This window comes from Cherax quadricarinatus, chromosome 27, assembly GCF_038502225.1.
Source record: "Cherax quadricarinatus isolate ZL_2023a chromosome 27, ASM3850222v1, whole genome shotgun sequence".
Classification (NCBI taxonomy): Eukaryota; Metazoa; Arthropoda; class Malacostraca; order Decapoda; family Parastacidae; genus Cherax; species Cherax quadricarinatus.
In genome coordinates, this window is record NC_091318.1 from 18,446,689 (window position 1) to 18,474,590 (window position 27,902).

The window sequence follows — 27,902 nt, forward strand, 5'->3', positions numbered from 1 at the left end:
AGTCAGAAAACTTAAGCGAGAGAATAATGACACAATACACCAATGCTTCACACGGGATGGGAAAATTCTAGTTAGGAAAACAAATGTAGGTCAACTGTACACAATCACGAACGAGAATGACCTATCACGATTTCTCAGGGATACCAATCTTACAGAGAATAACTAAACAATGTCCAACTAAAAAGCCTACGTAGTGTAGTGTACGTTTTGCTCCATTATTGTTCAAATTTCATTGTACAATCTCTTAGTAATTAAATAATCAACTACCTCATTTTGTGATTTTACTAGTAAGCATAGGTCACCTTATGTGATTTTGTTATTTACTATTGTTCGCTTAAACATTAGCTGAATTGATACTTTCTCTGTCCATATTACTACCTCATATTTTTTTTTTTTAAATACTATCAATTGATATTACTTACTAAAATTAATAAATATCATTTTTACTAAAATTTCAATTTACTCTTAACAATTTTGACATTTAATAACCATTACTTGTCTAATTACCTTTACCTGTTTTAATACCACATTTACTATCCTAGATTACTCTTAATTACCTTGTACTGCCATATAACCTCAAGTATAACTACCAGTGCAATATTGAATGAAATAAACATTACTTTTTCACTTTTTTGTAATCATTATTACTTACTAAAATTTTATTAAACACCATATTTACTACCAGTCAATTTTAATTTTGTACATTAAACATTATTTTATACTTCTCATAACATTTTGTAGCCAAATTTTCAAGTTTTTATATTCAACCCCAACCTTTATATTATCCCTTGTACCTGTGTACCTGTCTACCCTCTTACTATCATATTATAATCAAGACATTACCATTGTTATTTTTTTTACTATTATTCTTTTGGTACTTTAATTGTGAATTTTATTTTGTCAATTTAAATCTAGGTATAATCTTGATCTTGTCAACAACCTATACCAGACTCTAGTGCAATTGCAAGTACCATTTCAAATTGTATTTTTATATTATAAGTTTATATTATAATTCCTACCATCTGTCCATTTAACTTTGTTAACCATTACTTAATTTTAGTCCCTTATATGTTTTCTCCTTTATTTTAGCTTTATATAACTATCCTAGTTTATATATTCACAATTGTTAAAATAATCAAGGTGCTATTCTTAGGTGCTAAAGTAGAATAAGTTCACAATTTTGCCATTATATTCCAAAGCTCATTTTTTTGATTACCACTTTATTGGTCACCACAACCTATATTAGTCCCTTTTATATTATAATTTTATACTATAATTCTAACTTTAAAAAATTACCTTTATAGTACTACCTACTATCATATTCCCAAGCTCCACTATTTGATCATCACTTTATTTGTATTAGTCCCTTAGCTCATTATTTTACATTTGTTAAATAATCCAGGTGCTATTTTTTAGCTTAAGACTATTTACTTTGTTTTATACTTAATTCAAACTATAGATTCACTACAAATCTTATGATTACAAGCATTGATCCTGATACCAACCTCTTATTTAATGACTTAAATGAATCAAACAGTAACTGTAATTACTACACTGCAGAACAATCAAAGGCACTTCTCAGTGCCAACAACAACATAACTATATTTAACTACAATATCAGATCTTTAAGCAAGCATTACGATGACCTCATAGCATTACTAAATTCCTTACATGCCAATATGTCCATCATTACACTAACTGAAACCTGGCTAAAGCCTGATAGTACAGATGTCTATGCCATTCCTGGTTACACAGCCATACACAACTGTAGGCCTGATCAACAAGGGGGTGGCACAGCCATATACTACTCAGACCAACTAGAATGTATCACTAATACTTGCACAAGGGATGAACATGGGGAATATATAATAGCTAAATTCAAATCAAAGTACCTACAAAAACCTCTCACATTGATAAACATCTACAGAGTTCCACAGTCAAACATTAGCCAATTTAGTCAAAATCTAGGAAGTCTGATAACTGATGCACGCATGAACAAAGATCACTTACTACTCTCAGGTGACTTCAATATAAATCTCCTGCAAGACCAGGACCCACACGTTACTGAATTCACAAACACAATGAGTAACTGTATGTTACTACCAACAGTAACAAAACCTACAAGAGTTACAGAGACTAGTGTTTCCCTACTTGACCACATCTGGACCAACACCATATCCCCTTTAAAATCAGGCATAATTACAGATAATACCACAGACCACTACCCTACTTTCCTCATAACAACTCTTGGTAAACTACCCCAAGACACTACTAAAGTCACCTTCAGACTTCACAATGAGGCAGCCATTAATAACTTCACAACAGCAATAGCAAACATTGATTGGTACACTGAGCTAGAAACCTATACAGATATTGACGAATGTATTAATAATTTTCTAAAAAAAACCCAATACCTCTATAACAAGCACTGCCCTAAAAAAACTAAACAGATGACAGCAAAGAGACTGAACAGTCCCTGGCTAACACCCAGCATTCTCAAATCCATAAATACAAAACACCAATATGAAAAACAGTACAGAATGGGTCACATAACCAGAGACCAAACAAAACGTTACTCGTCAATCCTAACCAGCCTGATAAGAAGGGCAAAAAAATTGTATTATGAGAACAGATTATCCAACTTACGAGGTGATATAAAAAAGACCTGGAAAACCCTATCAGAAATTCTGGGAACAAAAAAGATATCACGAAATAGCGAAATAAAATTAGCAAAAACAGATGAACCCCAACTCCCACCAACAGAAACAGCAAACAGACTCAATGATTTCTTCTCCACTATAGGACAAAACCTTGCCAATAAAATCCCAAGCTCAGATACCCCACCAAATGACTACCTCACCGGCAACTACCCGAACACACTGTTCCTAGCTCCGACTAACCCATACGAAGTCTCCCTTATTATCAACGCACTAAAAAACAAGGCAGGAGATTTAAATACCTTACCACCCCTTATATACAAAAAAGTGTCACAAGTGCTATCACCAATCATTGCAACACTCTTTAACAAATCCATTGAATCCTCCACCTTCCCTACAGTACTCAAAATAGCAAGGGTCACCCCGATCCACAAAGGAGGAGACCAAACAGAGTTGAATAACTATAGGCCAATATCCAACTTACACCCTCTCTCAAAAATCTTCGAAAAATTAATTCATAAACGAATCTACTCCTACCTTATCTCCCAAAACATACTCAACCCCTGCCAATTTGGATTCAGGCCTAATAAAAATACTAATGATGCTATTATACACATGCTAGAACATATATACACTGCAATAGAGAAAAAAGAAGTCCCACTGGGGATCTTCATTGACTTACGTAAAGCTTTTGATACAGTTGACCATGACTTGCTCCACGTAAAATTGTCACACTATGGTATAAGAGGGCACTCCCTCAACTACCTCAAGTCTTACCTCAGCAACAGAAGCCAATATGTGTACGCAAATGGGGCAAACTCTTCTGCACAACCAATTACAGTTGGTGTCCCACAGGGAAGTGTCCTTGGCCCTCTTCTCTTTCTCCTATACATAAATGACCTTCCAAATGCTTCGCAATTACTCAAACCCACACTATTTGCAGATGACACTACATACGTCTTCTCTCACCCGAGCCCAGTCACGCTAGCCAATACTGTAAATACCGAATTACAGAAAATATCTACCTGGATGAGGACTAACAAACTTACACTAAACATTGACAAAACCTACTTCATTCAGTTTGGTAACAGAGCTACAGATGTCCCTCTTAACATAATGATAAATGGATCACCTATCACAAAACTAACAGAGGGAAAATTCTTAGGAATCCACCTTGATAATAGACTCAAATTTCATACACATATACATCAAATTTCTAAGAAAATTTCCAAGACTGTAGGCATACTATCGAAGATACGGTACTATGTTCCACAGTCAGCCCTCCTGGCCCTATATCACTCTCTTATTTACCCCTATCTCACCTATGGAATTTGTGCATGGGGCTCAACAACAATTAACCATCTCAGACCACTAATTACCCAACAAAAGGCTGCAGTTAGAATGATAACAAATTCTCACTACAGGCAGCACACTCCACCAATATTCAATACACTAAACCTACTCACCATACAAAACATCCATACTTATTACTGCACCTATTACATACATAGAACACTTAACTCTGATATTAACCCTCCCCTCAAACATCTCCTTGCCAACCTCAACAGAACACATGACCATAACACAAGGCACAGATCACTCTTTGATGTTCCTCGTGTCCATCTCACACTATGCAAAAACTCAATGCACATAAAAGGCCCTAAAATCTGGAATTCATTACCTGTAAATATAAAAGAAACACAACCTGTTTATAAATTCAAGTCTCTTCTCAAAGATTACTTACTCACCCAAAACCAAATAAATACTGAATAACTGAACATTATAAATTGTATATCTTAAATGTTTCTCACAATTATATCACATAAATGTTAAACCTAAAACCCAATCTAACTTTATTATTTTTTAAATACACTACCAAACAGAATCACTACCTAACTGAATGCAACCATATGACCTGTCTTTGTAATACTCACTTGTGCTTTATAGTTATCTGTTTACATTAATGTTTTATCACTGATTTCATCATTGCTTAGTAGCAGCGCTGTATAGTCCTTGTGGCTTAGCGCTTCTTTTTGATTATAATAATAATAATAATCATTGCTTAGTTAATCTTAAGTTAATTTTAAGCCAGCCCGTAATGCTATGCATAGTATAAGTGGCTTTGGCATACTGCTCTTATCTGTATTTTTTTGTACCTCTGTATGTGTGCACAAATTGGAAATAAATAAATAAATAAATAAAATAAATAAATAAATAAATCCTTCTTCTAAGCAGTACACCGCTTTTCCTACACACCAAGGACTGATGCAATATAGAACTATGCCCTTCGGTTTGGTAACTGCCTGTGCTACCTACGTGAGACTGATGAGAAAGGTCTTGGGTAATATGCCAAACGTTTCAGTTTATTTTGATAACATTTACGTAATGACATCCACGTGGGGCGAACATATCCAAACATTAACATCAGTTTTGCGTAGGTTACGCTCACATGGCCTCACTGCCAAGCCAAAGAAATGCTTCCTTGGGTATAACAAGATTAGATATCTTGGACTGATGCTTTCTAATAACTCTCTGCAGCCTCTCCCCAGTAAGATCAAAGCTTTATTAGAATTTAAATTCCCCAAAACCAAGAAGCTCATGCGTAGCTTTCTTGGTTCTGTAAATTTTTATGCACAGTTTATCCCGAACCTTACTGATCTTACAGGCATCTTATCCGACTTCCTTAAAAAGTCTGTGAAGGAACCTCTTGAACTTTCCGACGTAGCTCGGGAATAGTTTAATGAGATTAAAAGTATCTTTTCGAAAGACCCTATACTTAAGATTCCAGATATTAATAAAACATTTTGTTTAAGAACTGATGCCTCCAATACTGGCTTAGGTGCAGTGCTACTACAATACCATGATGGTACTCCCTTCCCTGTATGCTTCCTAAGTCGGAAACTCCTTCCCGCAGAAACGAGATACTCCACCATAGAAAAGGAATGTTTGGCCCTTGTGTGGGGTATCTCCAAACTTAAATTTTATTTGCTGGGAAAAGAATTCATTTTAGAAATGGATCACAAACCTTTGATATACCTAGAAACTTTTAAGGGAACCAACAGTTGCCTCTTGAGGTGGACATTGGCACTCCAGGCTTTTAAGTTCCATATTGTGTATATCAATGGTTCATCCAATTATTTCTCTGACTGGTTAAGTCGTGACGGTCAGTAGAAGATTTCTTGCCTTACGCAACTTCCACATGTTAGAACTTTTTCCTCGCCTATTCTTCTTATACTCCTTGACTATAAGTCTTGGTATGGGGGAGTGTGAGTGAAAATTTCAATAGATAGGAGTAGAGAGGGAGTATATAGCAACATTAGTTTCATTGCCGGCTACTTGTTAAGGTAGGGTAAGTCAAGCTCCCGCCTTTTTTCCCCCCACCCCGAAAGTGATAGTTTGACTGCCGGCTGCTTGTTAAGGTAGGGTCAGTCTAGCTTCCACTATCCCTTCCCCTCCTTCTTCCCCCCCCCCCCCAAAGCTGACGGGTGGGGCTCTGGTACAAACAGTAATCACTAGACTCACAGCTCCCAGCACTACTATAAGTACATGCCTGCCTTGTATTCTAGTGGATTTATTGGTTAAAAGTTTCACTTTTGACCAATAATAAACTTAGTCCTTTCAGTCTTGCTCTAGGTTGACTGTTGTAATAATCACCACATCTTTTAGGTATTGTACTTATCATGGAGAGTGATTTCTTAAGCAGTGGGTAACCTGTCTATCTTTCCAGCTTGGATGACAGAGAGGGTCACCTGCCAATCAACGAGCAGAACTGATGGAGATGGACTAACGTCCTGAGACTTCCCCTCTTTGGATTTAATTACCTGTGCACCTGTATGAAATTGCAGGACGTAACCCCTCATCATTGCAGCGGTAAAGAACCTGCTTTCCTGTCACTGGGACAGAATACTCAAGACTATACTGTGAAGAACGAACCGGTGGGTTGTAACCAACACCTGAGACCCCCCCCATCATCAGCAACTGCTACGATTTCAACAACACTCAGTGTCACCAACACCAGACATCCCTATATATATTAGCGTTGAATTCAGTTATCATTTATATTTTTCATTTTTCATTTTCTTTAATGTAGGATTAATATTTCATATTTAAGTGTTTTATATTTTCTATATAATAAAGTGTTTGTTTGTCTGTTATTATTTCTTTTTCTATTCACTAATTTTCCTGAGGAGGAGCCAGCCTTGGTAATACTGTCTGAAGTTGTTACAGGGCTGAGTAAGCCTTCACAATTCTAATACCGAGTACAGTGTTAATCTCAACAATCCTATCACTAATACTAGAAATACCAAGCTCCTTCCTCATATTAAGAACCTTTGTAGATTTGGGACACCCAAGAATAATTCTGAGAGCTTCATATTGCATTAACTCCAAGGGTCGGAGAGAACTTTCTCTAGCTAAAAAAAAAAACATACCACGGGCGGGATTTGAACCCGCGGTCAGTCTCAAAACTTCAGACCGTCGCGTTAGCCAGTGGGCCAGCTAGCTTCAATAAGATTAGTCCAACTAGGTATATTTCTACACCATAGGAAGGTTAGCATAGGCACCACTGTGTCCACAAATGCAAGTTTTTACAGACGAATCTCCCGCTAGCATGGCCGTGACGAACTCTATCTCAAGTCCCCTCAAAGCCGTCAACATGACTCACGAAATCTTAATGACACGATTGCAAACAAACCATACCATGGGCGAGATTTGAACCCGCAGTCAGAGAGTCTCAAAACTCCAGACCGTCGCGTTAGCTAATATCAACATGGGAGCAGCATAATCAATTAAGGACCTAACATAGGCTATGTACATCATTCTCACGATTCTCAGTTAGCACCATAGTTGGGGTTGTAGCTTTTGAGAACATTTAGCCTAGCTTTGCATTTCTTATTTAGTTGTGGCATAGTTGATTTGTTAAAAGGTACATCTACACCAAGATATATGTAAGCTTTAACGTAGCTAATGTTTTTACCCTGCAAATAGATGGGTGGGGGATGTCGTTTCCTTGTTAATATCTTTGTTTTTGAGGAGGATATTATGAGGCCTAGTCGATTACAAATTGCTTGAACTTCGTTAAGAATGGTGCTTATCTTCTTATGCCCTGTTGTATGTATCATGATGTCATCAGCATAGCTTATAGCAATATGTTTAGGTGAGCATTAATCAGAATATTAAATAGCATGGGACTAAGAACTCCTCCCTGCGGTGTACCTAAAGATTTCTTTCGACTCACTTCTGAAGCCTTGGTAGAGGACAGAGGATACTCTATCTGACAGGTATCCTATTATCCAGCAGAGTAAGCTACCACCAATATTCATTTTGGCTAATTCATGTAGTATAACGGTTCTGTTCGCGATATCAAATGCAGATTTTAGATTAAGAAAAGTGGTAAAACTAGTAGAGGTGTGTGCAGTGAGAAATGTACAAATATAGTTCTGCACACTCTTACCTGTCATGAACCCATAGAGGTAGGGGGAAAGTTGGTGTCTGATTCTGTAGTATAGTCTGTTAAGCATCATTCTTTCAAAATTTTTACGAAGACAACTAGTTAAGGCGATCGGTCAAAATGTAAGATAAGATTTCGTTCGGATTTTTAACCCCGGAGGGTTAGCCACCCAGGATAACCCAAGAAAGTCAGTGCGTCATCGAGGACTGTCTAACTTATTTCCATTGGGGTCCTTAATCTTGTCCCCCAGGATGCAACCCACACCAGTCGACTAACACCCAGGTACCTATTTGCTGCTAGGTGAACAGGAAACGTGTCGAAATGTTTCCACCCGCCGGGAATCGAACCCAGGCCCTCCATGTGTGAAGTGGGAGCTTTAGCCACCACGCCACCGGGCCACCTGTATCAGGCTGTTGGGGCTTAGGGATAGGCACAATGAGACTATTGGTCCAGGAAGTAGGAAGAACTCCCTCAGTGTAACTGGTATTATACAGTGCCAACTGAGGATAATCAGGCACGTGCCTTAAGAGTTCTGAGAATATAATACTTTATACCATCCTCTCCAGGAGCAGTTGATCGACCATTAGTTAATGCATTATCTAATTCATACTCGGTGAAGAGGCAATCACTCTCATCAATATTTTGGCTCATAAAATTAATAATTTTCAACATTTCTTCAGAAGCACTCTCTAATTTTTTTTCTAATGTGAGATGGAAGGTTTTCATGCCTGGATGTTTTGGACAAAGCATTTATGAGGTCATTTGCTTTTTTCAAGAGGAAAGGGATGAGCAACATTGCCAGTCTTTTTCCTGGTTATTTTATTTATACCTTTCCAAGCCAAACTTAAAGGGGTGGACCTATTTAATGCATTCACAGACCAACAAAAAACAAACAAACATACACTGGGGATCTCACTGTGGAGATCAATAAACTAATCTGATAGCTAATTTAAGTACACTGGCCACGTTCACTCCATAAAATTTCACAATTTTATATATATTTTTATATATTTTAATAAAACAGAAGAAGCATGTTGATGGTGCGGTTGCTAGGCAACAGAGGCGTGTAAACATAGCTGGTACAGACTGACTGAAGCAGCTGGAACAAACTTGTCTTTCTTAACTGTTAAAAGCTATTTGCTGACCTTCAAGCAAACTAAACACATGTAAAAGAAAAAGAGGTGATAGTTTCAGGTATTTTTTATTATCTGTTGTCAGTGTTTAGTCTTAGTTACAGTGGCAACAACAGGACCACAGTGATGTGATTATATAATTGGTATATTATGTACCACAGAGTCAGATTATTATTATTATTATTATAATCAAAAGGAAGCGTTAAACCACAGCGTCAAAAATCTTGTAGGTGCATATAATTGGATTATGAGCCTATGTGGGCTCAGCAGTTAACAGTAGTAATGCAGTAATGGAAATAGTACTCAGAATGTACTGTTTGTAGCAAAGAGAGATGTACAGTACTTCATAATATATACACAGAAGATATTTGAACTGGCACAACCTTAACAACATGCTAGAGGGAGAGATGTGGGAGGAAGTGTAAAATAGACATAGTGAAAAGTAGAGCTGTCATAGGCACTTTAAGAGAACACTGTCAACATCCACAGATCAAGGCTATATAATTAATCTACCACTAGCAGATGTCAATAATATTGATGGTACAAGTGTAAAAAATTAAGAGGAAACTGGATTACTACTGCTGATATGTGCCAGAACAACCAGACTTTGATAGTTATGTGGACCAGTGGGCTGCTAATAGCAACAACCTGGTTGAATAGTTAACAGAAAAAGTTGGCATCAGGTCAGGCTGAAGAGTAAAAATAACTCAAAACTGGTCAGAGGTATATTGTAATATTTGACTTTATTGGACTATAAAACTTTGTTTGGATTTTTAACCCAGGTATCCCAGGGTATACTCAGGTATACCCAGGGTATACTCAGGTATACCCAGGGTATACTCATGTATGCTCAGGGTATACTCAGGTATACCCAGGATATACTCTGGTATTCTAAAGGGGTTAGCCACCCAGTATGATTCAATAGTCATCAGAGACTATGTCAAGAACATATAGCAACATTTTCTTGCAGCAAATTACAGCTACAAATACAAATACAAACATTTATTTCCTTGTAAAGCTTACAATGAGTGGTTTACATGTTACGAGATTGAAATGATAAAAATGCCATTATCGTGCCTAGGCACGACTAATACTAATGCTTACACTATTTTGATATAGGTTTTATTTGAGATAATTAATAGGTCCATAATTAGATACCTTCCCAGTTAGGTACATACGTAATTAGGTTTAAAAAAGTTAGGAACTGGAAATCATTTAATATTATAAATGGTAGATTTAGTAATGGAATTCATATTTTCTTGGCATGATACATTGTTTCCTTTAAAGCCATACTGGGAGAGTATCTTAGACAAACTTAGGATTAACTGAACATTTAATAGTACACTAACTTAAGATATGGTATGTTTACAATCATTCGGGTGGTTTAGGAGGTAAAAATAGGAAAATTACATAAATTAATGCTGCCCAGTTATGAAACGTGAATGTTTAATGTGTTAAATGCTTAAATGTTTAATGTGTTAAATGCTTAAATTTTTTATTTTCTATTTTACCTGTTCAAGTTAATCATCTAAATTTTACTTTAGAAAGACCAGTTGGAAAAAATATTTTTTATCTATGCATGTATTTTATTACAGCATTTTGTTTTGAAAGATACAGTCCTTATGCTGTTAAAATTTTGCTAGGTACAGTGATTATGTATGAATGATGGTGAAAGTGTTGAATGATGATGAAAGTTTTTTCTTTGTTTTTGGGTCACCCTGCCTCGGTGGGAAATGACTGATATGTTAAAAAAAATAAAGAAAAATTAAATTAATTATTTATAAAGCAAATTCAAAAAGAGTACTTTAACCTGACATATTGTCATTAACTTGTTATATTGTATAGATTAGTCCAAACTAAGCCATAAAAATTTAGTTCATCATGTGCAGGTACTGTATAAAATGATTGATGGGATTTCTGATCTTTGATCATTCTCTGTAAGCTTAACTGGTGATGGTACATGTACAGTGTATTAATATTCTGTGTATTACAGTTACACTATAGTTAGTTATTGAATAACTGTAATTTTAGGGCGAAGAAATATAAATATTAAATAAATTACCATGGGTTAATATGTATTTTAGTTTTATTACTCATAGAAATTTAATATTTTTATTTAATTCTATATCTGTATACGTATACTTTTTCTGCTGTTGGATCTCATATGTCAGTATTTTTTTTTCTGCCTTTTCACCTGTATATTTAATTGTTTTAAGACAGAGTGTAGACAAGTATCAGTTGTGTGGTGAATGACAAATGAGAAACTGAAACAAGGTATGTCGCGCTGGAAAAAGACATCCTTTGACGGCATTCACAAATATGTAGAAAAAGTAGAGGATGTTTTATTAAGTGAGAGTTCATGGTCAACCACTGACTCTGAGTGTTCAGGTTGCATCCACTTAAGTAAGGACAGTAATCTGCACACTGAAGGTTGTAGTGCCTCAGCATTTGAACTGGCAACTCTTTCAGCTGTACAGGCATTGTAAGTGATCAGTCTATGTTCTGGGGCATTTTTTTAATATTTGGAAATGGCTTTGTGATTTTTGTGAACTGATAAAGATATATGCTTTTAAAGATCTTGCTTTCTGATAGAACAGCCTTGCACATTTTGGTTGGCAACAGTAGTTGCCTTCAGCTCAGTTACTCTCAGTTTTTTTCTTTCTTTCATATATATTGTGTTTTATGTGTGTAATTGTGTGTGCATTATTCATATGGCTATACAGCCACTAGACATGAGCACTAGCATTAAGTCAGTGAGTTTACGAAACACTGAGAACTTGTGAACCTTAATTAGGTCCCATCAGGGGTATGAAAGGATCATCAAAATTTCCAATCCATGCTTTACCTCATTCCTGACATCATTGTAGCTAGTAATAATAATAATAATTTTTTTATTTCTACAAGTACATGTACAGTGTATACAGACCTAGCTGACATAAGTGACATACTATATAGAAAGCCCCCTTGTTATGAAGAGCATTTTGGGCAAATTAGGTCACTTTTGTCCCTTGGATGTGACCCACACTAGTCAGCTAACACCCAGGTACCTATTTCACTGATAGGTGACCATGTACAGCAGGTGTCTTAAGGATCAAACTACAGACTTCAGTGAGTGTGTTAACAACTCAGCTATGGGACATCATGTAAAGTCACTGCAATAGTGTTCCATTTGCTCTGATCTGTGTAACTGAAGTTTTACACTCTTGTTAAATTGTGATTGTGATAGCTCACTCTGCCACTGAGCCAGCATGTCTAGAAGGTTGGTAGATAGAAACCACTTCAGAAGGTACAGTATTGTACAACTGTCCTTTCATAAGAGTATGAAACATTTTATTATTATTATCATGAAGCATTAAACTCATAGGTGTCATATAGTGCCAGGGGAATGAGAGACAATCAAGGTTGAGCTAGGGAAAGGGAGGATGGATTTAATTTCTTGACACAAGTGCCCCTTTGTGGCATCACCCATGAAGGGTGAGTGCAAAACAGAAGCCATTAAACATTTTGCAATTTGGCAGGATTCTTGGCCTTTTTCTTTCTGTTTTAGGAAAATGTAATGTGGCAAGTACTATAAATCCTATAACTTTTTACTCATATTTAGTATTCACTAATATAGTAGTACTTGTTACATGTACTTTAATTTAGGAGGCCTGGTCAGAGTCTGGATGTCAGAAAAGCAATGATTTCAGAAACCATCTGGGAGCTTCAAAGTTTCCAAACTTTTAGGAGTTCCCTCATTTTTATAGCATTGGTTTTAAAGAGACCATCAGCCAAGTTATGGAAAGTTTCACAATTATCTTTTGAGAGTCCAACCTGGCCCAACCTAGTTTTTAAATAAAGGTTAGAAAGGTACCTGATTTTTAGTGACTTAGGTACTTCCAGTGCCATTATAATTAAGTTGGGTTTAGTCTTGCATATGTGACACTTCAGGTAAGAGTGAGGAGTCTAGACATTGATCAATATTTAGATTGTATCATTAGTGTAATTCAACTCCACATATTTTAGGGTGCCTGTGAGTCTGTGAATATGCTTTGGTGTCTTGTTTGATGTTGCCAGAGTGTTTGCTCATGCTTGCAATTGATGCTTGTAATTGACAGGATTTTTTTATTTAGCAGGTAGTTTGCTGTTAAGGGCTGCTCCCTACTGTAGGCTGAGAAATTTTAGTCTGGGCCTTCAATAGAGAAATTCTAGAATTATGTCCTGGCTGATGGAACTACTTGTTATGTACACTTTTTTATATTTCATTTCATTGCATAGTTGAACAAGATTTATGTTCAGTGTACTGTAGAGCTTCATCTATTGCCTTCCTGTTTGCAGTAGATTTCAATATATTCAAGGTACTGGACTTCATTTCTGTTCTTTATCCAAGTAGAATTTTTAGTGTCTTGAACATTCACTCATTCAAAATTTAATTTATTTTTGTTGATGCTTTGGATACTGACCATGACACCAACTTTCATGTGTATTTCACACAGACTGTAGCTAAGTATGGACTGGCACTTACTCCAATGTGCAAGATTACTGACACACACAGTTTAATATGGAGAATGACACACCTTGAAGAGTATTAGTGTTACCAATTAATTGAGAATGGATTTTATGATTCACCTTCTGCTGCATTTTCATCAGTGTAATCAGTGATTTTGTTTTATGCTCTGATAGTTTGGCTTATTATGAACATATGTTAAATAAAATGACAAACACAATGCTGCAGTGATTCATGCTTACTGGTTTTAAATACCATATGATGCAGTTCATAGATATTCCATAGGAAGTCCATTGGGAAAAGTTACAAGGGTGAATTTTGTTAAAATATGTTTTTCTAATCAATATACTACAGTAACTTGTTAATAAATATGCAACAGTTATATTCACAGTTACAGAGTTGCACCAGTATGTATTAGCTTATTAGAGTAGGCTAAACCAGTTCCAGACCTACAGTACTGGGTAATACTGTAGTCTCTCTTTAACCCTTTCATGGTCCGTGCCATAGATTTACGGCTATACGTTGAGGGTCCAAACCGTAGATCTACGCCATGAGCTCAGCTCACTCTGATAGGCTGTGAGCGGTAAATTTGGGCCTAGATATGAGAGAATACATCTATGTGATATGTGCGCACCACATAAAACAAATCCTGCAGCACACAGTGCATAATGAAAAAAAAACTGAGACCATAATTTTCGATTAAAAGCGACTTTGCAGTGTTTTTTCGTATGTTTTTTATAGTTGTATTTGCGATTTCTTGGTCTCATTTGGTAGAATAGAAGATATATTACAGAGATTTTCATTGGTTTTAGTAATGGAAATCGCTTGAAACTGAGCTCAAAGAAGCAGAAATGTTAAATTTTTGCTGATGTTCAAGAGTAAACAAATGACCTCACACCAGCTGGTGGGTTTGATACACATTCACAAATGTGGTGATATTATTTATACAATTATTACAATATTGCATAACAGTAAATCTTTATTTTTTGGTTTGAGTAAAGATTCATTATGTGAATAAAAAATTGAAATGGAATTCAATATAAAGCCTGAAAATGTAACTGATGTTAGTTTAGTGCCAGGAATGCCTGCATTGTTTATTCTGGACCTTATTTTGAAATTAGAATATTTTGAACTTTGCATTAAATTGGACAAATTACTAATTTCCGATCACTTTATTTTGTAGTTAAAACAGTTGAGTTGGCAATTTCTTGTGCTCAATCGATAGAATAGAAGTAATACTAGTGAAATAGTTAAGAATTTGGTCAACTGGAGTAATGTAATTGGCCTAAAATGGGAGTCAAAATTGGCAAAATCGCAGATGCGTTAGTATCGCTGACACACCAAAATTCGCGAAAGCATAATTTCGTCAATTTTCCATCAAATTTCATACTTTTTGTTTTATTACCTTCAGAAAAAGATTCTCTAGCATTTCATAAGAAAAAATGAAATTATTTTTTGAAAATTCTTGGACCCTTGTGCACACTTTGAAATTCGGCCTCTGGACCCTGAAAGGGTTAATTTATTGCTAATATGATGGCAATATGTTCTTTGTTTTCACATTTTTTGTTAACCCTTTGAGGGACGGTCACGTACAAGTACGTCATTGCAGTCAGGGTCGGTCACGTACTTGTACGCCTAAATTCTAGCACCTTCAATTCTGGTAGAAGAAAGCTGGCAGGCCTACATATGAAAGAATGGGCCTGTGTGGTTAGTGTGCGCAGTATAAGAAAAATTCTGAAGCACACTGTGCATAATGAGAAAAAAAACTTCAACTGTGTTTTTGGTTTAAAACAGTGACTTTCTAGTGTATTTTCCTGTGGTATTTATAGTTGTATTCTCGTTTCCTTAGTCTCATTTGATAGAATGGAAAATATATTACAGAAATAGAGATGATTTTGATTGGTTTCACAATGACAAGTACCTTGAAATTGAAATCAAATTAGTGAAAATGATCGATTTTTGCCGATGTTCAAGAGTAAAAAATCAAGCCACGCGTAAAATACATGTTAACTGGTGAGTCTGATATTCTTTCACAAGTGCACTGATATCATTTATACTGTTTTTACAATGATGCAGTAGTATATATAACAGAAAACCTCTTTTCTGTGAGAATAAAAATTCAAAATGGAAAGCAAAAGTAATGTAAGAGGGGCCTAGAGATGTGACTAATGAACAGATAAAATGTTATTTTAGTGCCATTAATGTCTGTCTTGTTTATTTTGGACCCTATTTCGAAATTGGCATCTTGTAAAACTTGTGAAATTGCCCAAATTGCCAATTTCTGACCACTTTATTGAGTAGTTGAAATCGGTAAATGGGCCGATTCTTGAACTCAGTTGATAGAACAAATAGAGTTCTAGGGAAATAGCTATGATCTTAGTGAACTGCAACATTGGAATTGGGTGAAAATAGGGCCCAAAGTGGGCGAAATTGCCCACTTCGAGACAGCTAACTTCGCGAGAGCGTAATTCCCTAAGTTTTCCATCAAATTTCATACTTTTGGTGTCATTATGATCGGAAAAAGATTCTCTATCATTTCCTAAGAAAAAAATAGTTTTTTTTTTTTTAAATTTTTCGACCCTGAGAACGAGTTTGGGAGAGAACCTCTCGACCCTCAAAGGGTTAATTGTTTTATAGCATATTGAAGCTTATGTTTTTCTTCTTTTTAATTTTATTTTATGCATATATATGTACATAGACAAATACATATAGTATAGTAATTTCTTTATTCAGAGCAAATTGGAGCATTTTTGATCTTCTCATACTTTGGTACTTGGTAGCTATAGCACGTAACTACAGTATCACCATGTTTATGTATTGACTAGCGCCAGCATGATTTTTATAAGCACATAGTCATCAGTAGTGTGACTCTTTACCCATAGTTGGACTGTACTGCAAAGCACTGTACTCTTGTGTGTGACAGTTTTAAGCTTTTATCTTTTAGTGATTCTCATGGCATAACTAATTTCTCCACAAGAGCCATACAATATCTTCTCACAGTATCTGTTATTGTTTTCTGAATACAGATTTGGTCATGTACTGTATTGCCAAAACACTATATATATAATGCAGTTTATTTTTTAACGGAATCTGAATTAGGAATTTATTAACCCTTTCACTGTCTTTCTCATGTAGATCCATGTTATTGATGCCAGTGTTGCTGACGTAGATCTATGTTTTGAGCTGTAAATTTTTGCATAGTCAGGCCATGGGAAAACCTCGGTAGCCACAGCCACTCAAGAGGGAGAGGTTTTTAGTGCCAGGAAGGAAAAAAAAACGGGCAGGAAATGGCAGAAATCGTACACCAAATCCAGTCATTTCTGGAGTGGAACCACAGTCGATGGCCTCCACTCCAAACCAACAGATACAGATACTAATGCCGGCAAAAAAAGTTCCCCCCAGTACCACCAATACCACCAGCCCGATGACATTCTTCCTTCCAAATATACAGGGTCTAAAGCCAACAAGGAACAACAAAATACCTTTCATCCGTGGACTGCTTGCAGAGGCAAATGCAATGTTCGCAGCTTTCACAGAGACCCACATAAAGGATCACTTGGACAACGAAATATGGATCCCAGGTTACAACCTATACAGATGTGACAGAGTGAACAGGCAAAAGGGGGGGGGGGGGGTTGGCCTGTATATCGCAGAGTCACTTGTTTGCACAGAACTGCTTAATGCCTCAAATGATGTAGTGGAAGTTTTAGCAGTAAAGATCGAGAACCAAAACCTAGTCATTGTGGTAATCTACAAGACTATGGATGCAATGTCCCAGCCATTCCAGGAACAGCTGTTAAAAATTGACCACTGTCTGGAAAATCTTCCAGCTCCTGCCCCCAACATCTTGCTCCTGGGGGATTTCAACTTAAAGCACCTGAAATGGAGGAATATAGCAAATAATGTTGTTGCAGTGATAACACCAGGAGGCAGCTCTGACGAAAACTCACACACACACGAGCTTTTAAATCTCTGCACAAAATTCAACTTAAACCAGCAAATAATAGAGCCTACTAGACTGGAGAATACACTAGACCTCATCTTCACTAACAATGATGATCTGATACAAAATGTCACCATATCAAAAACAATATATGTACTCAGATCACAACATAATCGAGGTTCAGACGTGTGTGCGGAGCCCCAGACCGACATAATGAGATTAGTCACGAGGGAGCCTTCACCAAATTCAACTTCAATAACAAGAACATAAAGTGGGACCAAGTAAACCAAGTCCTAACTGATACAAGCTGGGAAGATAGACTAAGCAACACAGACTCCAACTTATGTCTAGAACAGATTAACTCGGTGGCACCCAATGTATGCTCAAGGCTTATTCCTTTAAGAAAAAGGAGGAGTAGATGTAAAATAGAAAGAGACAGGCACTCCCTTTACAGGCGACAAAAAAGAATAATAGAGCAGCTAAAAGAGGCCAATATATCTGAAATGTGTAGGGAGTCACTGGCCAGAGAAATAGCAAACATCGAACTTAAGCTAAAGGAGTCTTATAGGAGTCAGGAATCGTGGGAAGAACTAAAAACTATAAATGAAATTGAAAGAAACCCAAAGTATTTCTTTTTCCTATGCCAAATCAGTCGAGAACAACATCCAGTATTGGGCCCCTACTTAAACAAGATGGGTCCTACACAGATGACAGCAAGGAAATGAGTGAGCTACTCAAGTCCCTATATGACTCAGTTTTTAGCAAGCCACTAACCAGACTGAGAGTCGAAGATCAAAATGAATTTTTTATGAGAGAGCCACAGAATTTGGTTAACGCAAGCCTATCTGATGTTATCCTGACGCCAATGACTTTGAACAGGCGATAAATGAGATGCCCATGCACTCTGCCCCAGGGCCAGACTCATGGAACTCCGTGTTCATCAAGAACTGCAAGAAGCCCCTATCACGAGCTTTTACCATCCTATGGAGAGGGAGCATGGACACGGGGGTCGTCCCACAGTTACTAAAAACAACAGACATAGCCCCACTCCACAAAGGGGGCAGTAAAGCAATAGCAAAGAACTACAGACCGATAGCACTAACATCCCATATCATAAAAATCTTTGAAAGGGTCCTAAGAAGCAAGATCGCTACCCATCTAGAAACCCATCAATTACACAACCCAGGGCAACATGGGTGTAGAGCAGGTCGTTCCTGTCTGTCTCAACTATTGGATCACTACGACAAGGTCCTAGATGCACTAAAAGACAAAAAGAATGCAGATGTAATATATACAGACTTTGCAAAAGCCTTCGACAAGTGTGACCATGGCATAATAGTGCACAAAATGCATACTAAAGGAATAACAGGAAAAGTTGGTAGATGGATCTATAATTTCCTCACAAACAGAACACAAAGAGTAGTAGTCAACAGAGTAAAGTCCGAGGTGGCTACGGTGAAAAGCTCTGTTCCACAAGGCACAGTACTCGCTGCCATCTTGTTTCTCATCCTCATATCCGACATAGACAAGGATGTCAGCCACAGCACCGTGTCTTCCTTTGCAGATGACACCCGAATCTGCATGACAGTGTCTTCCATTGCAGACTCTGCAAGGCTTCAGGCGGACATCAACCAAATCTTTCAGTGGGCTGCAGAAAACAATATGAAATTTAACGATGAGAAATTTCAATTACTCCGATATGGTAAACACGAGGAAATTAAAACTTCATTAGAGTACAAAACAAATTCCGGCCACAAAATAGAGCGAAAAACCAACATCAAAGACCTGGGAGTGATCATGTCGGAGGATCTCACCTTCAAGGACCATAACATTATATCAATCGCAGCTGCTAGAAAAATGACAGGATGGATAACGAGAACCTTCAAAACTAGTGATGCCAAGCCCATGATGACACTCTTCAGGTCGCTTGTTCTATCTAGGCTGGAATATTGCTGCACACTAACAGCACCTTTCAAGGCAGGTGAAATTGCTGACCTAGAAAATGTACAGAGAACCTTCACGGCACACATAACGGAGATAAAACACCTCAATTACTGGGAGCGCTTGAAGTTCCTGAACCTGTATTCCCTGGAATGCAGGCGGGAGTGATACATGATTATATACACCTGGAAAATCCTAGAGGGACTAGTACCGAACTTGCACATGAAAATCACTCACAATGAAAGCAAAAGACTTGGCAGACAATGCAACATCCCCCCAATGAAAAGCAGGGGTGTCACTAGCATGTTAAGAGACAATACAATAAGTGTCAGGGGCCCGAGACTGTTCAACTGCCTCCCAGCGTACATAAGGGGGATTACCAATAGACCCCTGGCAGCCTTCAAGCTGGCACTGGACAAGCACCTAAAGTCGGTACCTGACCAGCCAGGCTGTGGCTTGTACGTTGGATTGCGTGCAGCCAGCAGTAACAGCCTGGTTGATCAGGCTCTGATCCACCAGGAGGCCTGGTCACAGACCGGGCCATGGGGGCGTTGACCCCCGGAACTCTCTCTCCAGGTAAACTCCAGGTAAACTCCAGAGAATGGGTCTGTGCAGTGATTATACACAGTATAAAAAATCTTGAATCACATAATGCATGATTGGAAAAGCAAACTTCTGAACTTGTGCTTGGTGTAAAATAGCAAATTTGAGGTGTTTACTGGGATGGTTTTTGTAGCCTTTAATTTCTGTTTCTTGATATCAATTGATGGAATGGACAACATATTACTGAAATAGAGATGATTTTGACTGATTTCAGACTGGAAGTAGCTTGAAATATGGCTGAAAATGGTGGAAATATTCAATTTTTTGATAATTTTCATGAATGGTAGAGCCCCCCTGGCTTCCCCATGGATTTCCTGAGCACCCCTAGTCTTTTAATGGGGTTTACTAGGTCTGTTTCAATTATTGGGATGCCATACATCATGGCAAATCATTTTTGCTCATATTTTATTATCCAAGAAATATGATAAAACTTTAGTTCTGAGGGATTCAAAATGGAGGGCAAAAGGTAATGTTGGAGAGTCTTACCTGGAGTTTACCTGGAGAGGGTTTTGGGGTCAATGCCCCAGCGGCCCGGTCTGAGACCAGGCCTCATGGTGGATCAGGGTCTGATCAACCAGGCTGTTACTGCTGGCTGCACACAAGCTGACATATAAACCACAGCCCAGTTGGTCAGGTACTGACTTTAGGTGCTGGTCCAGTGCCTTCTTGAAGACAGCCAGGGGTCTGTTGGTAATCCCTCTTGATTAATGAACAGAGGAAAGGTTCCTTTAGTAGTTGGTATGCATACAGTGTTTGATTTTGGAATATTTTTAAATTGTAATTTTGGGTAAAATTGGCCAAATGTGCATATTATAGGGTAGTGCTGATAGTTGAATAGGTGGCTCACTTGATGAAATGGAACACATACTAGCAAATTATCTAGAAATTGGGTTGAGTTGAGCATTGGAATTAGCTTAAAATCGAACTTAAAACAGGCAGATCGCCAATTCATAAATTATGTCCAGACTGCCAAATTTGTGCCATCACAGTTCCATAAGTTTTCCATCAAATTTTGTGTTTTAGTTGCCATTACCTTTAGAAAAAGATTTTCTACCATTTCAGAAGATTTTTTTTTTAACACGTTGGTTGTCTCCCACCGAGGCAGGGTAACCCAAAAAGAAAGAAAATCCCCCAAAAAGAAAAACACTTTCATCATCCAACACCTTCACCTCACTCATACATAATCACTATCTTTGCAGAGGCGCTCAAATACGACAGATTAGAAGTCCCTTCAAACTGCCATTATTCCAAACCCTTCCTTTAAAGTGCAGGCATTGTACTTCCCATTTCCAGGACTCAAGTCCGGCTAACCGGTTTCCCTAAATCCCTTCACAAAATATTACCCAGCTCACACTCCAACAGCTCGTCAGGTCCCAAAAACTCTTCATCTCCATTCACTCCTATCTAACATGCTCATGCATGCTTGCTGGAAGTCCAAGCCCCTCACCCACATTGATCCATTCTCTCTAAATGACCAAACCACCTCAACAACCCCTCTTCAGTCCTCTTACTAATACTTTTAGTAACTCCACATCTCCTAATTTCTACACTACGAATTCTCTGCATAATATTTACACCACACATTGCCCTTAGACAGGACATCTTCACTGCCTCCAGCTGCCTCGTTGCTGCAGCATTTTCAACCCAAGCTTCACACCCATATAAGAGTGTTGGTACCACTATACTTTTGTACATTCCCTTCTTTGCCTCCATGGATAATGTTCTTTTGTCTCCACATATACCTCAATGCACCACTCACCTTTTTTCCTTCATCAATTCTATGGTTAACCTCAACCTTCATGAACCCATCTGCTGACAAGTCAACTCCCAAATATGTGAAAACATTCACTTCTTCCATACTCCCTCTCTCCAGTGTAATATCCAATTTTTCTTTATGTAAATTGTTTGATACCCTCATCACCTTACTCTTATCTATGTTCACTTTCAACTTTGTACCTCTACAACACCCTCCCAAACTCATCCACTAACCTTTGCAACTCTTCTTTAGAATCTCCCATAAGCACAGTATCGTCAGCAAAAAGTAACTGTGTCAACTCCCATTTTCTGTCTGATTCCCCATAATTTAATCCCACCCCTCTCCCGAACACCCTAGTATTTACTTCTTTTACAACCCTATCTATAAATATATTAAACAACCATGGTGACATTGCATATCCCTGTCTAAGACCTACTTTTACTGGGAAGTAGTCTTCCTCTCTCTTACACACCCTAACCTGAGCCTCACTATCCTCATAAAAACTCTTTACAGCATTTAATAACTTATTACCTATTCCATACACTTGTAACATCTGTCACAGTGCTCCCCTATCCACTCTATCATATGCCTTTCTAAATCCATAAATGCAATGAAAATTTCCCTATCTTTATCTAAATACTGTTCACATATATGCCTTAATATAAACACTTGATCTACACATCCCCTACCCACTCTAAAGCCTCCTTGCTCATCTGTAAGCCTACTCTCTGTCTTACCTCTAATTCTTTCAATAATAACTCTTCTGTACACTTTACCTTTTTATACTCAGTAAATTTATTACCCTATAATTTTTACAATCTCTTTTTTTATTTAATTACAACACTGTCAGCACTTATAATTTCAGGGGTCATAACAGTGAAAGGGTTAAAATGTTCAGTACTTTGATTTGTAAAATTAACTATAAAATTGATAAAGTACCAGTATGTAGTATTTTTTAAAATGTCTATCTTATGTGCAGTTTTTTGAGCATGTCTTAAGTTAATAATTATTTTAACTCAGTGCATTGCACAAATTGTTCTTATATGTAATTCCTGAGAAAAACCCAAATCTAAGACTACATTAAAAACCTAAGGAAATATAATGTTTAAATTTATACTAAAGTCAAATTTTCATGTTTGAGGTAACATAAAATTCCATAGTTTTAAATTTTCACATTTTTTGAGGTACAATAATCCATATAATAAAAATTCTGATGGCATTTTATCTCCATTACGATTTCATGAGTCACTATATGGTACTGTATTTAATAATACTACTCTAAATTAAGAAAGAGTTTTCTTTTTTATTCTGTATTTACTTTCATTTACAATTTGATAGATTTGTTTCTTGGCCTAATTATTTAAGAAGTGTTGGATCATCTGGAATATTTCATAAAAATTTGTATAGTACAGTACTATTTTAATTTTTTAATACACACATATTTTGTATCACACAGAGACAATAACTGTGCTTGGAATCTCCACAGAAATGGAAATTACATTCAGAGTGCTAGCAGCCACTGTATGCTGGGAGGAGGATTGAAAACCTTAGCTGTCGGCTCTGCAACTCTGTTATCCTCTGGCATAAGGTATTTTGAATCTCTCCTGTGGAGTAAATATATTGATTTTTCCTGAATGGTAAAAAAATAGATTGTGTGAATTTTAGGCAGTAACTTTTGCTTGTAAATTTATGATCTTGTTTTAAGTAGTTAATTAGTGATATGTCACCTTAGTCCTTCCATCCATTCTGATATCTAATCTTTCATTGCCTGGATATTATTGTTATTCTTATCACATGTTCAAAAATGTTTTTATTAATTTTTTTTTATTATTATCACACTGGCCGATTCCCACCAAGGCAGGGTGGCCCGAAAAAGAAAAACTTTCACCATCATTCACTCCATCACTGTCTTGCCAGAAGGGTGCTTTACACTACAGTTTTTAAACTGCAACATTAACACCCCTCCTTCAGAGTGCAGGCACTGTACTTCCCATCTCCAGGACTCAAGTCCGGCCTGCCGGTTTCCCTGAATCCCTTCATAAATGTTACTTTGCTCACACTCCAACAGCACGTCAAGTATTAAAAATCATTTGTCTCCATTCACTCCTATCAAACACGCTCACGCATGCCTGCTGGAAGTCCAAGCCCCTCGCACACAAAACCTCCTTTACCCCCTCCCTCCAACCCTTCCTAGGCCGACCCCTACCCCGCCTTCCTTCCACTACAGACTGATACACTCTTGAAGTCATTCTGTTTCGCTCCATTCTCTCTACATGTCCGAACCACCTCAACAACCCTTCCTCAGCCCTCTGGACAACAGTTTTGGTAATCCCGCACCTCCTCCTAACTTCCAAACTACGAATTCTCTGCATTATATTCACACCACACATTGCCCTCAGACATGACATCTCCACTGCCTCCAGCCTTCTCCTCGCTGCAACATTCATCACCCACGCTTCACACCCATATAAGAGCGTTGGTAAAACTATACTCTCATACATTCCCCTCTTTGCCTCTAAGGACAAAGTTCTTTGTCTCCACAGACTCCTAAGTGCACCACTCACTCTTTTTCCCTCATCAATTCTATGATTCACCTCATCGTTCATAGACCCATCCGCTGACACGTCCACTCCCAAATATCTGAATACGTTCACCTCCTCCATACTCTCTCCCTCCAATCTGATATTCAATCTTTCATCACCTAATCTTTTTGTTATCCTCATAACCTTACTCTTTCCTGTATTCACCTTTAATTTTCTTCTTTTGCACACCCTACCAAATTCATCCACCAATCTCTGCAGCTTCTCTTCAGAATCTCCCAAAAGCACAGTGTCATCAGCAAAGAGCAGCTGTGACAACTCCCACTTTGTGTGTGATTCTTTATCTTTTAACTCCACGCCTCTTGCCAAGACCCTCGCATTTACTTCTCTTACAACCCCATCTATAAATATATTAAACAACCACGGTGACATCACACATCCTTGTCTAAGGCCTACTTTTACTGGGAAAAAATTTCCCTCTTTCCTACATACTCTAACTTGAGCCTCACTATCCTCGTAAAAACTCTTCACTGCTTTCAGTAACCTACCTCCTACACCATACACTTGCAACATCTGCCACATTGCCCCCCTATCCACCCTGTCATACGCCTTTTCCAAATCCATAAATGCCACAAAGACCTCTTTAGCCTTATCTAAATACTGTTCACTTATATGTTTCACTGTAAACACCTGGTCCACACACCCCCTACCTTTCCTAAAGCCTCCTTGTTCATCTGCTATCCTATTCTCCGTCTTACTCTTAATTCTTTCAATTATAACTCTACCATACACTTTACCAGGTACACTCAACAGACTTATCCCCCTATAATTTTTGCACTCTCTTTTATCCCCTTTGCCTTTATACAAAGGAACTATGCATGCTCTCTGCCAATCACTAGGTACCTTACCCTCTTCCATACATTTATTAAATAATTGCACCAACCACTCCAAAACTATATCCCCACCTGCTTTTAACATTTCTATCTTTATCCCATCAATCCCGGCTGCCTTACCCCCTTTCATTTTACCTACTGCCTCACGAACTTCCCCCACACTCACAACTGGCTCTTCCTCACTCCTACAAGATGTTATTCCTCCTTGCCCTATACACGAAATCACAGCTTCCCTATCTTCATCAACATTTAACAATTCCTCAAAATATTCCCTCCATCTTCCCAATACCTCTAACTCTCCATTTAATAACTCTCCTCTCCTATTTTTAACTGACAAATCCATTTGTTCTCTAGGCTTTCTTAACTTGTTAATCTCACTCCAAAACTTTTTCTTATTTTCAACAAAATTTGTTGATAACATCTCACCCACTCTCTCATTTGCTCTCTTTTTACATTGCTTCACCACTCTCTTAACCTCTCTCTTTTTCTCCATATACTCTTCCCTCCTTGCATCACTTCTACTTTGTAAAAACTTCTCATATGCTAACTTTTTCTCCCTTACTACTCTCTTTACATCATCATTCCACCAATCGCTCCTCTTCCCTCCTGCACCCACTTTCCTGTAACCACAAACTTCTGCTGAACACTCTAACACTACATTTTTAAACCTACCCCATACCTCTTCGACCCCATTGCCTATGCTCTCATTAGCCCATCTATCCTCCAATAGCTGTTTATATCTTACCCTAACTGCCTCCTCTTTTAGTTTATAAACCTTCACCTCTCTCTTCCCTGATGCTTCTATTCTCCTTGTATCCCATCTACCTTTTACTCTCAGTGTAGCTACAACTAGAAAGTGATCTGATATATCTGTGGCCCTTCTATAAACATGTACATCCTGAAGTCTACTCAACAGTCTTTTATCTACCAATACATAATCCAACAAACTACTGTCATTTCGCCCTACATCATATCGTGTATACTTATTTATCCTCTTTTTCTTAAAATATGTATTACCTATAACTAAACCCCTTTCTACACAAAGTTCAATCAAAGGGCTCCCATTATCATTTACACCTGGCACCCCAAACTTACCTACCACACCCTCTCTAAAAGTTTCTCCTACTTTAGCATTCAGGTCCCCTACCACAATTACTCTCTCACTTGGTTCAAAGGCTCCTATACATTCACTTAACATCTCCCAAAATCTCTCTCTCTCCTCTGCATTCCTCTCTTCTCCAGGTGCATACACGCTTATTATGACCCACTTCTCGCATCCAACCTTTACTTTAATCCACATAATTCTTGAATTTACACATTCATATTCTCTTTTCTCCTTCCATAACTGATCATTTAACATTACTGCTACCCCTTCCTTTGCTCTAACTCTCTCAGATACTCCAGATTTAATCCCATTTATTTCCCCCCACTGAAACTCTCCTACCCCCTTCAGCTTTGTTTCGCTTAGAGCCAGGACATCCAACTTCTTTTCATTCATAACATCAGCAATCATCTGTTTCTTGTCATCCGCACTACATCCACGCACATTTAAGCATCCCAGTTTTATAAAGTTTTTCTTCTTCTCTTTTTTAGTAAATGTATACAGGAGAAGGGGTTACTAGCCCATTGCTCCCGGCATTTTAGTCGCCTCATACGACACGCATGGCTTACGGAGGAAAGATTCTTTTCCACTTCCCCATGGACAATAGAAGAAATAAAAAAGAACAAGAGCTATTTAGAAAAAGGAGAAAAACCTAGATGTATGTATATATATATATGCATGTGCGTGTCTGTGAAGTGTGACCAAAGTGTAAGTAGGAGTAGCAAGATATCCCTGTTATCTAGCGTGTTTATGAGACAGAAAAAGAAACCAGCAATCCTACCATCATGCAAAACAGTTACAGGTTTTTGTTTCACAGTCATCTGGCAGGACGGTAGTACTTCCCTGGGTGGTTGCTGTCTACCAACCTACTACCTACTATTAATATCACAACTAATGTAGAGCATGTGCTTTTTTTTTTCAACAAACTGGTCCTATCCTACCAAGGCAGGGTGACCCAGAAAGAAAAACAAAAGCTTTTCTTTTTAAATTTAGTAATTTATAAAGGAGATAGGGTTACTAGCCCCTTGCTCCCAGCATTTTAGTCACCTCTTACAACATACATGGCTTACAGAGGAAGAATTCTATTCCACTTCCCCATGGAGAATTCTCCGGAGAAGCCTGTGCTCATACTTAGCACGTCTTTTACTGGAGTGTATATAAGCTTTATCTACCTACATCACTTCATGAGGCAGTAGGTAAAATGAAAGGGGGTAAGGCAGCCAGGATTGATGGGATAAAGATAGAAATGTTAAAAGCAGGTGGGGATATAATTTTGGAGTGGTTGGTGCAATTATTTAATAAATGTATGGAAGAAGGTAAGGTACCTAGGGATTGGCAGAGAGCATGCATAGTTCCTTTGTATAAAGGCAAAGGGGACAAAAGAGAGTGCAAAAATTAT

At 37.7% G+C, this 27,902-nt stretch overlaps 1 protein-coding gene across 3 annotated transcripts in view; it reads left to right on the forward strand.

Moving 5' to 3' along the window:
• Positions 1 to 9,158: 9,158 nt before the first annotated feature.
• Positions 9,159 to 27,902, forward strand: part of LOC128691214 (WD repeat-containing protein 17-like) — a 245,478-nt gene continuing 226,734 nt past the window's right edge. Inside the window, exons 1-2 of one of the 3 annotated variants that reach the window (XM_053780080.2) lie at positions 9,159 to 9,287; positions 23,455 to 23,556. In XM_053780080.2, coding sequence (XP_053636055.2) covers positions 23,492 to 23,556 — 65 coding nt within the window. In that variant the 5' untranslated portion in view covers positions 9,159 to 9,287; positions 23,455 to 23,491. Of the gene's footprint in view, positions 9,301 to 11,473; positions 11,722 to 23,454; positions 23,557 to 27,902 lie in introns of those variants that run through there. The other 2 variants (XM_053780079.2, XM_053780078.2) reach the window with 2 other exon arrangements.